The following is a 14,378-nucleotide window of genomic DNA, read 5'->3' on the forward strand; positions in this document are numbered from 1 at the left end:
TCCCCACGACGGGGTGAGCTCCCGTTGCTCGGTCCCTGCTCCTGCCAACCTAGCCTTCAAAGTGCAAGTAGATAAATAGGTACCACTCCGGTGGGAAGGTAAACAGCGTTTCCGTGCACTGCTCTGGTTCGCAGAAGCGGCTTAGGCATGCTGGCCACATGACCCGGAAGCTGTACGCCGGCTCCCTCGGCCAATAAAGCGAGATGAGCGCCGCAACCCCAGAGTTGGTCACGAGTGGACCTAATGGTCAGGGGTCCCTTTACCTTACTATCAGATTGTAGGAGAATGGTCTGTTGCTTCCAATGGGGGGAGGATTAATTTTAAAAGAAAAAAAATGATAAAGGGCAGAAGAACTATGGTACTTACCTCCCAAAGAGGCAATGATGAAAAGAGGATTGGATAAATTCATGGCAGATAAGGCTTTCAATGGCTGCCAGCTATGGTGGCTGTGTTCTACCTTCACTGTCAGAAGCAGTGTGCTTCTGAATACTAGTTAGGTATCACAGGTGGGGAGAGTGCTGTTGGGCTCAGGTTTTGTTTAAGGGTTACCCAAAGGCATCTGGTTAGTCCCTATGTGAACAGAATGTTGGATTTGAGCCTTTGGCCTGATACAACAGGGCTCTTCTTTTATGTTCTTATGCAATTCTTTCCACTATTGGTATTATTGTTATTATCACTGGTGTGGTGGGAAATTCTGGGAATCTAGCACCAGTTGGAAGTTTCCTTTTCCTTATCCTAATTGCTGCACATGGGTGGCAATTGGTTTTTTTTACCAGGATCAAAGTTTGGGAAGGAGATTTAAGCTTCCTCATGTGTTACGGGGTCAACCACAGTCACCCCTCCCCATGCACACACCTGTACTTTTTATATTTAAAACATTGCATGGTCACAAGGTCATGGGTGCGTATTCCTGCACAGCAGGGGTTGAGACAAGATGATTCACGGGGTCCCTTCCAACCCTATGATTCTAGATCCTGAGCCATTTATAGAAAAAAATCCCTGCTATTCATTTCTCCTGTAATGTTAGGGGGAATAGAGGGAAGGACTAACTATGTTAAAGCAGTTAAAGAGGAAGAGAAAAGCATAAACACCAATTTAGAGCTGTGCTAAATAGAAAAACTTTACCACCAAGTTACAGCACTGGGGAGAGTGCTGTTGGGCTCAGGTTTTGTTTAAGGGTTACCCAAAGGCATCTGGTTAGTCCCTATGTGAACAGAATGTTGGATTTGAGCCTTTGGCCTGATACAACAGGGCTCTTCTTTTATGTTCTTATGCAATTCTTTCCACTATTGGTATTATTGTTATTATCACTGGTGTGGTGGGAAATTCTGGGAATCTAGCACCAGTTGGAAGTTTCCTTTTCCTTATCCTAATTGCTGCACATGGGTGGCAATTGGTTTTTTTTACCAGGATCAAAGTTTGGGAAGGAGATTTAAGCTTCCTCATGTGTTACGGGGTCAACCACAGTCACCCCTCCCCATGCACACACCTGTACTTTTTATATTTAAAAAATTGCATGGTCACAAGGTCATGGGTGCGTATTCCTGCACAGCAGGGGTTGAGACAAGATGATTCACGGGGTCCCTTCCAACCCTATGATTCTAGATCCTGAGCCATTTATAGAAAAAAATCCCTGCTATTCATTTCTCCTGTAATGTTAGGGGGAATAGAGGGAAGGACTAACTATGTTAAAGCAGTTAAAGAGGAAGAGAAAAGCATAAACACCAATTTAGAGCTGTGCTAAATAGAAAAACTTTACCACCAAGTTACAGCACTGGTCCCTTATAACCCAAAATTACATATTTATTTAATTATTAAAATACCCTCCTCCATATTTTTTAAAAAACTGCTTCAAACCCTGAAACCATCAAAGCAATGTAAATAAAAATCTATAAAACAAATCTGTTCATACAGTGTACAATTACACTGTATCACATCAGGGTACACAGAATCTCAGGAACCACTGACACCAATCCTGCTTCCCGAGGCAGCTAGTGGAAAAACAAGGGAAAGGGACTGAACATGGGGCCAAATATGTTGCTAAGCTATGATTTCTCTCAATGCAGGCTGGTGGGACCTATAATAGGCAGAGAGTCTAGGAGGTCCCCATCTTCTTTGAGTTTTATTTTCTTGATCTCTTACAATTCATACCCCATAAACATCTCAAAGCTATTTCATACACACACACACAAAAACATCAGCATCCTAAGGGCCCAATTCCTATACTGTATAGAAGGAACCTCCTGATGAGATGGTATCTTCATGAGCTCCTTCCCCCTTCAGAGTGCAGTGATCTTTTGAGTGTATAAGGGTCAAGACCATATTTAACTACCTTCAACTATGTAGTTATGAACTCTTGTACCTTGGTCCAACTTTTTCATTTAGCGTTGCCTTTGTGATGTTTAATGGCAAGTATCCCATTAGAAGTTATAGATTTTTAAAACTGGCTTCCATCCAAATAATCACTTAATGTCTGGGTTGTTTATGGGAGGCGTGGACCATTAGTTGGGTCATGTATTAACTGAACTACAGCTAACCTGTGTCAAGTTGCTATTCATTCTCTGGACTGGCACCACTGGTTTTCTTTTTTTCATTGTTTTCAATCAAAACAAGCAGTGAATTGAATAACATTCCTAACACAGACACTTGATAATCTGTTCACCTGAGTAGCTTTAGCAGACAGCACTCTGGCAGTTTTTTTTTTATATATATATATAAAAACAAAACTCCTCAACAATTTAAGTCAATTGAATTTATCTGGATTGGGGGGGGGCGGTATGAGCTTTTCATTTACTTCACCAATTCTCCAGCTAAATGATAAATTCTTTAATATATTCATGTCATTTTCATGAGTGTGGGGGGGGGAGGGGGGACCCACAGTGTAGTTAATTTAATTCTTTGTATGTGCGTGTATTTTTAAAAGGTTAAGCTAGAGAGTCAAAGTGAATAGCAGGAATTCTAAAGGCTTCTAGCGAGTAACCTTTTTTCCCCGGTGACAGAATGTCTTGCGATTTGCAAGTCAAATAATTTAAAATTTCTCCTTCTCCCCTCCCGCCATTTGTAAATCAGAGTAATCTTTGTATCATGCCTCCACACTCTTAAGGAATTCACTACTTTAAAAGAAAAATGGCTTTATTAACTGCAAAACCAGTTAATGAAAACTCCTAAGTTTAGGCCCCTGCCAGAACTTTTAAAGTGAATACCATCCTATAATGATCATTTAATAGAGTTTCTACTCGTTTCCCAAAAGTAATTACATATTGAAATAATAAAAAAGTCACATTTTACATCCTGTTAATAGTCAGTGGCGTTACTGGCTTTCTCAAGCCCAGCTTGGTTCTATAGAAAGCATGGGATAATGGGTAATTTCATGCTGTGATAAAGCACAACACTGCTTTCATTCAGGGTGTTTACTCACATTGCATCATATTAATAGACAACCATCTTCTTACTTCACACTCTCTCTATACATCTGGTATCATTTTTAATTCCCATGACAGTTTGGGACAGAATGTACCAGTATTGCAGGAAGATCAGAGGCACAGCAATAAAAGTCAGTTGAAACGGATTCTTCATACAAAAATGAACTCCCTTCTACTGTGGCGGAAATTTCCCCTTTGGGGTTCAAGTATGCAGACTCATACCCAATTCCCAATCAGTCAGACTTTATTCAATAATGTACTACAGGGGAGAGTCTGCAAGGACTTTCCATTAGGGCACACACTGTACAGACAAAACATGCATCACCTTGGCTATTTCATCCTCTTCCCAGCCACCTTCTGCCATCCCCTTTCCTCACCATCTCTCATCCAGACACAATCCTTGTACACACGTTGTTGTTGTTGCTGTTGTACATGCAGATCCCTTCTTGTGCTCTTAGGTTTTTCCTTAACTGGTTCTTACCAGTTTTATGGTCAGCCCATATTCTTGTGTACATGACACTGGCCTCACTGATAATGGGTAGCAGAAATTCCACTGCAGTAGCAGTGCCCCTTTAGCCTTTAATGGTCAGCATGCTTACATGAGAAAAAACATGTCCTTTTAGCCCTGTGTCTTAAATGTATGTCCACGAATGCTGCAAGAAGGAACAAAATAATAATAATGTCATCTTGCATGGGTCTCTGCCATGCAGCAGAAGTGTCTTGCAGCTTTTCAGGAATCTAATGTGTACATAACCATCTTCAGCCATCAAACCATTCAGAAGTGGACATACATCATTCCAAACTGGGGGGGGGGGGCTATCAATAGGAAAGAATGACAGAAGCCATGGTGGCTATATTCTGCCTGCACTGTAAGAGGCAGAGTGCCTCTGAACACCAGTTTGTGGGAGTTGCAGAAGAGGAAAGAACTGTTGCACTTGAATTTTGCTTGTTGGATTCTCATGGACATCTGAATGGACACTAAGGGAACAGGATCCTGGATTAGATGGGCATACACTTATGAGCAAAATGCTCTCTTTCTCTTTTTCCGTGTGTGTGTGTGTGTGTGTGTGTGTGTGTGTGAGAGAGAGAGAGAGAGAGAGAGAGAGAGAGAGAGAGAGAGAGATCAGGTATTCTTTGACCTAAAGGTATCTGGTGTAAACTGTTGGAACATTAGTCTTGCCTGAGTAGCAAGTCCTAGCAGCTATATAGAGTTGCTGTTCTGTTACAAACAACAAAAAACAAACAAATAATGTCGAGGTTCTCCTGGAACAATGACTACTCTATCCAGACACAAACCCACAATATATTATATAAACAGTTATTAAATGATTTCCAAGCATTATTGATTTTTTATATAAAAAACAAAGAGTATTATATGATGCTGTTTCATACACAGACCAAGCATGTGAATTCCTTTGGAAGGCTTTTAAGGATGGTTAGAGAACTGTACTATAATGAATTGTCTATGGTTTTTGACTTTTATCAATGTGGCCTAATTTGTTTAGTGGCAAAATTCATAGAAACGTAGAATTGGAGGAGTCCTTGTTGGCTTCTAGTTGCGATGCTGGAAACCCAGAGCTAGAGCATCACTAATGCATTGGATCCCCAATTCAGCCTCTACTTGAAGACTTCCATCAAGGAAAAGCCAATCACCTGTCTAGGTCGTTGCTTTATTGGTCTTACCAGCAAGAAGTTTATTCCAAAGTTTGGTTCTTGTAAGCTCATTAGATCTAGTCCTACCTTCTTCCATTACCTGGCATGAAGGCAATTATTCACACAAAAGCTAGAAGAGAAGAGAAGAGAAAACAAATGGAAAAGAATGAATAAGTATGAATTGCACCATGTTAATTGAACAACTTTAGTGTGGAGTTCAGCTACGCTATGGAAATGCTTTCTGAAGATGATGATGGCTTTGCTCTTATGAAGCCACTACTGCATCATTCCTAGCCTACAACTAGACATTTCAGAAGTGTTAACAGATAATTGCATCCAACCACATCCAGATGTCCATCTAACCACTGTAAGAATCCTGACATACGTGAACAACGATGACCACTTCTGCAACACAGAATGATATTTGTGAAGTGGACCTTAGATGTGAATGTGCTAAAGCTGCCAGCCCCAAGCTGTGGACTTCCATGCATGCCCAGGCCACCACACTCTTATCTTACTGACCTCAGGAGAGCTTTCTTTTTGATGCATTTTGTTGTTGTTGTTGGAGTACAGTCAATGATATTTGGTCTGCTGTACAGCAGGTGGTAAAATTCAATAATCTATACCAAACTTTCTTTGACTTGCTTAAAATGAAAAAGAAAGGGCATTTCAATGAATAAACAAACCCACAGACTTTTTCCCAAGGTGTCTAGAGGAGCATCAAAGAGGAGGAAATAAGTCTTTCTGGAAATACCATAAACATATAAAAGAACTGCAACCAATCTATGAAGAAGGATCGGATCAGGAGATAGCAGCCACCTGCTGGTGCTTTTGAAAGAAAAACAACATTAATTGAGTTTGAAGTTGTTTGGAATGGATTCCACCCCCCCCCCCTGCTCTTCTCCTACAGTACGTTCAGAGTGGATAATAAAAGTAGTGGCAACTTCATGATTCTAGAGGATGCAAGAATTAAGATTATTATAGACCTTGGAGTAATATATGTACTTGCTGGCTGGAGTTGGAGCCCTACAACAACTGGATGGCCGCAGGTTACTTATGCTTGATCTAACACCTCTGTTTGTGCGGATCACATGCCTTTTGCAGTACACAACCATGAAATTTAGAATTGCTATTTCCCCCCTGTGTACGCATATAAGGATTTCATGGCCTTTGAAAAGGGAAAAAAAAGGAAATCATACTGTTAGCAGCCCTCTTTTAAAGAAGGAATCCACAGATATTTATCCTGGTACTGATAAACTCACCACATCTGATTACAAGCACATGTCCAGGGTGGGAAAAACTTACAGTAATATTTGGCTTGGACCCACCTCTTTTAAACAGTAAATAAAGTCTGAGGAAATGATAGCATTACGAATTAGCTTCTTTGTTGAGCCAAATTTAGTTCCAGGACTGGCTTTATTGGAATTATGCCCAGTGACATTATGTCTGAATAAATGCCATTTCTTTCAAGTGCTTGAATACTATGATGTCTGCCAAAGGCAATACACTGAAAATATAAAGAGGGAAAATATTTATTTTGACAGCTAAATTTAGGTAGGTATTTAGCTCCATTTAGCCATAACACATGAGTCATTTTCATTTTGACTACTATGACTTAAAGGACAACACCATAGCTTAAATTCAGGGTATAGTTCTGCAGACTGCCATGCAGTCTGAAGGGTTCCATTTATTTAGTGGGATATGCATGAAATGGTGATTTAAATTTAAGTGCCTTGATGCATACCCTCCTACGAAAATAGGGACATCCCATTCCATAATGATAATTTTACTATTTATACCCCACATACCTTACTGCGTTGCCCCAGCCTCTCTGGGTGGCTCCCACCATAGATAAAAACACAACAAAACATTTAACATTTAAAAACTTCCCTATACAGGATTTCCTTAAGATGGCTTGGGGGTCAAATAACTCCATACCCTCCAACATTTTTCCAATGAAAATAGTGACATCCTAAGGAAAAGTGGGACATTCTGGGATCAAATCAGAAACTGGGATGGCTTCTCTATATGAGGGATGTTTCAACAAATAATGATGTTGAAATGGGGGGATGAGATCTCAGCCAATGAGGCACCCTTAAAATAATACCCTTAGATTCTCCAGGTCAGGGGTGGAGAACTTTTGGCCCACCAAATGTTGCTGATCTAGAACTCCTATCAGCCCTAGCAAACATGGCAAATGACCGGGATGATGGGAGTTGTAGTTCAGCAACATTTGGAGGGCCAAAGATTCCCCACACCTATTCTGTTTCTCAGCAAAAACAAAGATTGTATTAGGAAGAGGTGGAGATTCTATTCTACAGAAAGCCCCAATTAAATCTCTGGCATCTCCAGTTAAAGAAATCAGGTATGTGATGGAAAAGACCCCCTGCCTGAGACCATTCCAATAAAGGTAGCGAATACTAGAGGGTAGATTGTAAATAATCTGATGTGGTAGAGAGTACCTAGTAATGTATGTTTTGAAATGAGGTACATTTCCTAAATGACATGCAAACTATAGATACAAATGTGGGGTGAGCCAATGGACATGGGAGGGGGATCACATACAGAATGCAATGGTACCTCGGGTTACAGACGCTTCAGGTTACAGACTCCGCTAACCCAGAAATAGTACCTTGGGTTAAGAACTTTGCTTCAGGATGAGAACAGAAATCGTGTGACGGCGGTGCGGTGGCAGAAGCTAAGTGGTACCTCAGGTTAAAAACAGTTTCAGGTTAAGAACAGACCTCCAGAACGAATTAAGTTCTTAACCCGAGGTACCACTGCAGTCTACTGAAATGTACTTTTTGTGAGTCTGCCTTTAAAGGTGCACCAGAAGCTTCAGCAGGTATAGGCCCTGCTGGATCAGACCAAAAGCCTGTCTAGTCCAGCATCTAATTTCTCAGAGTTGCTAAAGTAAAGTAAAGTTGCTTCCCTCTGGGAAGTCCCAAACAGGACAAAGCTCACTCCTACCCCCATCACTAGTATATGGAGACAAACTGCCTCTGATCCTGGGGGTATCTATCATGCCCATAATTTGTAAATCTCTTGTAAAGCCATCTAGTGACCACCATCAAATATTGTGGTTTTTAAAAAAGCTCACAGTATAGATGCTCACATGGTAAAAAGGTGATCAAACAAGAAGGAGCTGTCCCTGTGCAGTTTAAAGTAATGATTTTAACCTGTAGAACTGTGAAGAGTTTGTGATCTGGTTACCTGAAGGATTGCCTGACTCTGCCTAGGGTTTAAGATCAGCCACGGATGCCTTGCCCACAGGGCTCTTTCAGTGGTGACCCCATATCTATGGAACATATGTTAAAGATTATTTTCCCCAAGTCTGCCTTTGGTCAAATTAGGAGCTGGATATTTAAACTGGTATTATTGTCTATTTAAATTGTAACATTATGTTATCCCCCATCAGGATTAGAAATAGTTTCATTCTGCTTATTTGGGATTGTTGTATATGACTTTTATTTGTTTGTTTTGTTTTTGTTTGTTTCTAAATATACTGATTTAAGAGATTTTTATTCTGCTGATTGGAAGATGCCCTGAGTAAAGTTTTGTTTTTAAAAGCAGCATATAAACGATTAAAATAAATATGCCTCTTCTCTGATCTATGTGCATTTTTGTGAGGGTTGAACATAGCCTACTTGCATGCAGCTGTAGAAGGATGGGACTTGCTCCTCATCTTTGCAAATCCAACCTTTTCAGGTTTTTAAATTGCACAGAGTGTGAACATGTGTAGGGCAGGGATGAGCCTCCAAGTATTATACTACTCCCCACCTTAACTATGTATTAAAGGACTTACAAAGGAGGGACGTGCATTTTCTGCCTGAAAATGACTGACTGAAGCTTCCTAACATTGGACATGTGCTTTTTGACTAGGGATGGGGCAGAAAGTTGATTCAGAGGCAAATGTAACTAATTTGCACTTTCTCAAACAATGTGAAAACAGAACCACCCTTCAAGATCCCTGCTTCTCTCTTTTTTCACTACAGTTCTCATGCCAAGTAATGTGCACAAAAATGCACATATTTGTGAATATAACATTCATAAATGCCTTGTATTATGGAAAATTGCTTTACAAAAATGTGTGTACTAGAAAAATGCATTTCAAAATGTGCAAAGTAAGATAAATTCACAAATGGATGTGGAAATGTGGAGACTAGGATTCAAAATTAGAATTAAATAGAAATTGAAAGGAACCTGTAATGGTTCTGGGGGCTGCTCATGCGTAAACCGGCGCCACACCTGGCTGGGTTGCCTGAGTGAACCTTTTCTGTCCGGACAGCCACTCACCCGTGGCTGTCTCAATCGCTGGCAGAATCCGTCAGTGGGCGTTTCTTGAACTTCTTCCTGCAAAGAAGCTCTTTGACGCCTAGTCTCCGCCTACTCTCCCTGCGCGGAAGCCTTCTGCACAAGGAGGGTGTGGGCAGCGGAGGACCCGTGCTTTCCCCGCTGGTCCCCGGCGAGGAGTCATGGGACCGCCTCGACGATTCCCCCATCTGCCCCCCTTCTCCACTGATGCTACGCTGATTTCCTTCCCCAGAAGATGGGCTGCTTCTCCCCATCCTGGGATGCTCTCCGGAATCCCTCTGGAGCCCCCTCTCTCCCTCTGGCTCTGATGGCAGTTCCCTGACAGAACCAAAATTGACAGATTTACCTATCCATGTTCTTGGTATGCGTCTCTTTCATACCCCTGCCATTTAGGGATGCAGTCTCACATTTTACAAGCTCTCTGCAGTAATCAATACCCATAAATGGGTGTGTCCATAATATTATGAGCAAAGTTATGTGTTTTATTTTCTTCACCCACTTTCTGTTCTTTTCACCACTGCATTTTATCTCAAATAACTGAAATGATGAGAGCATGACAATATGCAGAAGACATAATGTTAAAATGTTGTCATGCCATTAAGACCGAAGTTCTGTGTTTATTTTGGACAAAAGGGCAAATGCAAATTCTTTTTACAAAGGGGTTGGTGCTGGAATAAGCCTTATAATGATTATTATCTTATTTGCAACAGATAACACAGCAAGTGTTTATGCAAAACGCACAAGCTTCAACCGGCAGACGAAGGATTTGTATTCTCTGCCCATCGTGATAAGTGATGGTGGGAACCCGCCACAGAGCAGTACCAACATACTCACAATCCGGGTGTGTGGTTGTGATGGAAATGGACAATTAATCTCTTGCAACCCAGAAGCCTACGTCCTCAATGCCGGACTTAGCACTGGAGCTTTAATTGCCATCCTTGCTTGTATTGTCATTTTGTTAGGTAAGGAAATCTTAACATTTATTTTCCTCTCCCTTTTCTTGCTTCTCCTCATTCTCCCTTCTCCATCGAAATATGGTGTGTGATCCTACAAAAATATGTTGAACTCAGTATACACCAAACTGAGCACAGCACAGCAGCCACATCTTGGTGAACCCCATTTTTTTGTAGTGCCAAGCAGGCACCATGTGCCTTTAGTGTAAAGAATCTTAGGATTTCCCAGTATAATCTCAAGAGTTCCACTATTCCCTTGATGGGGAGGACTCATAAAGGCACCAGATCAGGGTGTCAGTGCCTGGTGTGTTCCAAATCCAGAAAGGAGCTCAGATTGTGTTCCAGACATCCAGCAGGCATATGGGAAATTAACCTGTTAAAATACAAATTCACCCTGCAGTGGGCTCTGCACATCTCTGTTCAAAATGGATTAGATCCAAAAGTTTTGTTCTATTCACAGAAAGGCTTTTCATGCATAGAAGAATTCTGTGAATGGAAGGACAAAAGAAGGCCTTCCATAAGCAGAACTCACTTTCTTAGAACAGAAGCTCATTATGTGAATGGAATGGAATCTTTGGATTCAATCCAGTATTTTTGCCTGTTATTCTAAGATTTGCCCAGTGCACAGGAAGATTGTTTCTTTCACTTGCTTTTTAGTAATAATAATAATAATAATAATAACCTTCTCATTTCCTCCATCAGTGATTGTAGTGTTATTTGTAACACTTAAACGTCAGAAGAAAGAGCCTCTTATTGTTTTTGAAGAAGAAGATGTTCGAGAGAATATCATTACTTATGATGATGAAGGTGGCGGGGAAGAAGACACTGAAGCTTTTGACATTGCTACTTTGCAAAACCCCGACGGCATCAATGGATTTATTCCTCGCAAAGACATAAAGCCGGAGTACCAGTACATGCCACGGCCAGGGCTTCGGCCTGCTCCAAACAGTGTTGATGTTGATGACTTTATCAACACAAGAATACAAGAAGCAGACAATGACCCAACAGCTCCTCCCTATGACTCTATCCAGATCTATGGCTATGAAGGAAGAGGCTCAGTGGCTGGTTCACTTAGCTCGTTGGAGTCAGCAACGACAGATTCCGATTTGGACTATGACTATCTACAAAATTGGGGACCTCGTTTTAAGAAACTAGCAGACTTATATGGCTCCAAAGACACTTTTGAAGATGATTCTTAACAATAAAGTTAAAATTTGGCCTTAAGAACTGTGTCTAATGTTCTGAGAAAAAGAAATCAGAGGAAATGTAAGCAGGTATTTTTTTAAAATAAAACAAGAAAAGGTTCGTATAAAGAATTTTTGGTTTGGTGTGGTTCAGGAGAGTCCTTAAATTAAAAACGGATGTTAAGAAAAAGTGGTAAATACTGTGAAGAACCTTTTCATGCAAAAGGCAAATATAGGAGTTGGTTATCAACTTCACTAGAAGGGGGACAAAAATAACCACTTGTGAAATACAAAATATTTAAGTGAAGGGAAACTCTTTTTAAAAAATAAAAATAAAAAAATCATCCTACAATCGGGCAATCTTTGTATGTATGATGAACAACTAAGTCTTTTATGTCAAAGAAGCTTCCACAAATTAGAAAGGATAACAGTTCTGAGCTGTAATTTCGCCTTAAACTATGGACACTCCGTATGTAGTGCATTTTTAAACTTGAAATATATAATATTCAGCCAGCTTAAACACATATGATGTATGTACAGGACAATGTACAATTATAATGTCTCTTGAGCATCCGACTTGTTTCTGCTGACTCTTGTAAATCTTTTTGCTTATACTTTCATCTTAATCTAATACGTGCCAGATATAAAACTCTGTCTTGTTGCAGTGAGAGGCGCCCTATTTCTATGTCATTTTTAAATGTATCTATTTGTACAATTTTAAAGTTCTTATTTTTAGTATACATACAAATATCAGTATTCTGACATGTAAGAAATGTTACATCACACTTATATTTTATGAACATTGTACTGTTGCTTTAATATGCGCTTCAATATATGAAGCAGACTTTGAAATAAAAAAAAATGATTCTTTTTTTACTTCTGGTTTTGTTTATTAAAAATTTAAAGGGAAAGTGTTGTTTCTAATGCTCCATTTACATATGTATATCTCCCCTCACTACCCATTTGACCTTTTAATAGCCCTATTTATTATGCGTTTGTAGTCAAGATGTCTTGTTAAGTGATTATTTAAAATCAATTACAAGTTGTTTTTTAGCGAAATACTGGCAAGCTGGCAGCTGCTCCAAGAATGCAGTAGCACCTTAAATGTAAAATGAGTCAGCTCTGGATTCAGTTCAGTTTTCCTAAGTATTTTTGCCCTGTTATATGCATTTATCTTTCCTCTTGACAGTCTCACAAATGACTTTATAAATGTGCAGGCATGCACTGTACTTATAATTTACTCAGTGCTTTTTAAGCTGACTATCCATTTTAGCCTTCTGTGGACTGCAAGAGACTTAAATCTCAGCCTGACCCAATTTGGGGATGCATGCCCACTAACAATTTTCTACCCAACTTCTACCTAAGAAATATATTAGTTAGTGCTTTGATATTTTAGTAGTTGTTTATTTTAGTTCGCCGGGCAGGTATTGCTGCTTCAACGTTTAGAATATAAAACATTGAAAAATAAATACATAGCTTTTTATTTAATATTTTCAATGTATTGATTTAATCAGTTTTTAAAAGGGACTATAGATTAGTTCTGGATTAGTTTAGACAACAGACCAGATTATGTTCATCTGTTTGTTTAACATCTGGAAACAAATGTAAGCAAGCTAGATTTTAGATGGCTAGTAGGGGAAGGTCAGAGGTCTGAAAATGTAATATAGAAAACAACCATATCATCAGCAAAGCCCATTTTTAATGTCCCAGAGGAGATTGGACAGGGGGATAAATGCTGCTTCTGTCTTCAACTGGCAGTGAAGAATGCCAATATTGGCAAGAGCTGCATTGCTTATGGTAATTTTCGTTTTAACTTAAAGATGTTGATTTAAATTTAATCACTTCAATATAGTTGTCTTTTGCCATTAAAGGTCTAAGATTGGTAGATGCCCCACTAGTAGGCTTGAGTGTAAGGAAAAAATGTAACTATTATATCATGTCCTATTTCAATACTACATTTTAACAGAGTGCACATTCTATATACTTTCACACTCTTTAGTTCAGAGTTCTTTCGTTATTGTTATTATTATTTTCTTATTTTTATAATCCAAAGACTATTTTGCTAGATTTGCACATTTCCGTGATATGAATTAAAATTTTGAAAGCTCGCAATTTATATTAACATATAGAGGAAAAGTGAACTTGCTGTTAAGTTGTCATTTCCACCTTTATCTTCAAAATGACAATAATCTTCATCATAATTTTCACTACTTGATAATGTACTTTTTACTGCGTTGTTAGGCAAAAATGTAACACCTTTTCTATATGCTTCTGTTTAATTTTTAAGAGAAACAAGTATTGTCAATTACTTTTTCATAATTTTAAATATTTGGGGGTTTTCTTTTGTCTGTGGTTCTCTCTCTTTCTCACTTATAAGGTTGGAAATAAATTTACTTTCCCGGCTAGTTTTGTCTTTTTTAAATTTAGCTGTCAGAAAACAAATCAGTGTGTAGGAACCCCCTTTTTAAAAATTCAAAATCAAAAGGCACATTTGTGATGATACTATCTAGGGGAAAGGCAGTAGCTGAGTGTTTTGCATGCAGTAGGTCCCAATTTCAACCCCCCCAGCATCTCTAGTCAGAGCTGAAATTTTCATGTCTGAAGCTCCAGAAAGTTGCGCCTGTGAGTATAGACAAGAAGAGCTAGACAGACCAATGATTTGACTCAGTATAAGGAAGATTCCTGTCTTCCTAAACCTACAAAATCACTGAAATACTTGCTAAAATGTTAGAACACACTCACCAATAATATTGTTAATTATACGTTCCAGAGTTCTGTGAACTACTTGCTGTCATCTCAACAATGACCAGCAGGAATCATTCATGTTTCCTTTTATCATTCAGTTTGAATTT

At 39.4% G+C, this 14,378-nt stretch overlaps 1 protein-coding gene across 2 annotated transcripts in view; it reads left to right on the forward strand.

Annotated features, from left to right (window-relative positions):
- CDH11 (cadherin 11) overlaps positions 1-12,402 on the forward strand; it is a 110,933-nt gene extending 98,531 nt beyond the window's left edge. For both annotated transcript variants that reach the window (XM_081870518.1, XM_081870519.1), the window contains exons 12-13: positions 10,100-10,351; positions 11,045-12,402. In XM_081870518.1, coding sequence (XP_081726644.1) covers positions 10,100-10,351; positions 11,045-11,541 — 749 coding nt within the window. In that variant the 3' untranslated portion in view covers positions 11,542-12,402. The remainder of the gene's footprint in view (positions 1-10,099; positions 10,352-11,044) is intronic.
- The last annotated feature ends 1,976 nt before the right edge of the window (positions 12,403-14,378 follow it).

Source organism: Podarcis erhardii (assembly GCF_964252035.2).
Source record: "Podarcis erhardii genome assembly, chromosome: 7".
NCBI lineage: Eukaryota > Metazoa > Chordata > Lepidosauria > Squamata > Lacertidae > Podarcis > Podarcis erhardii.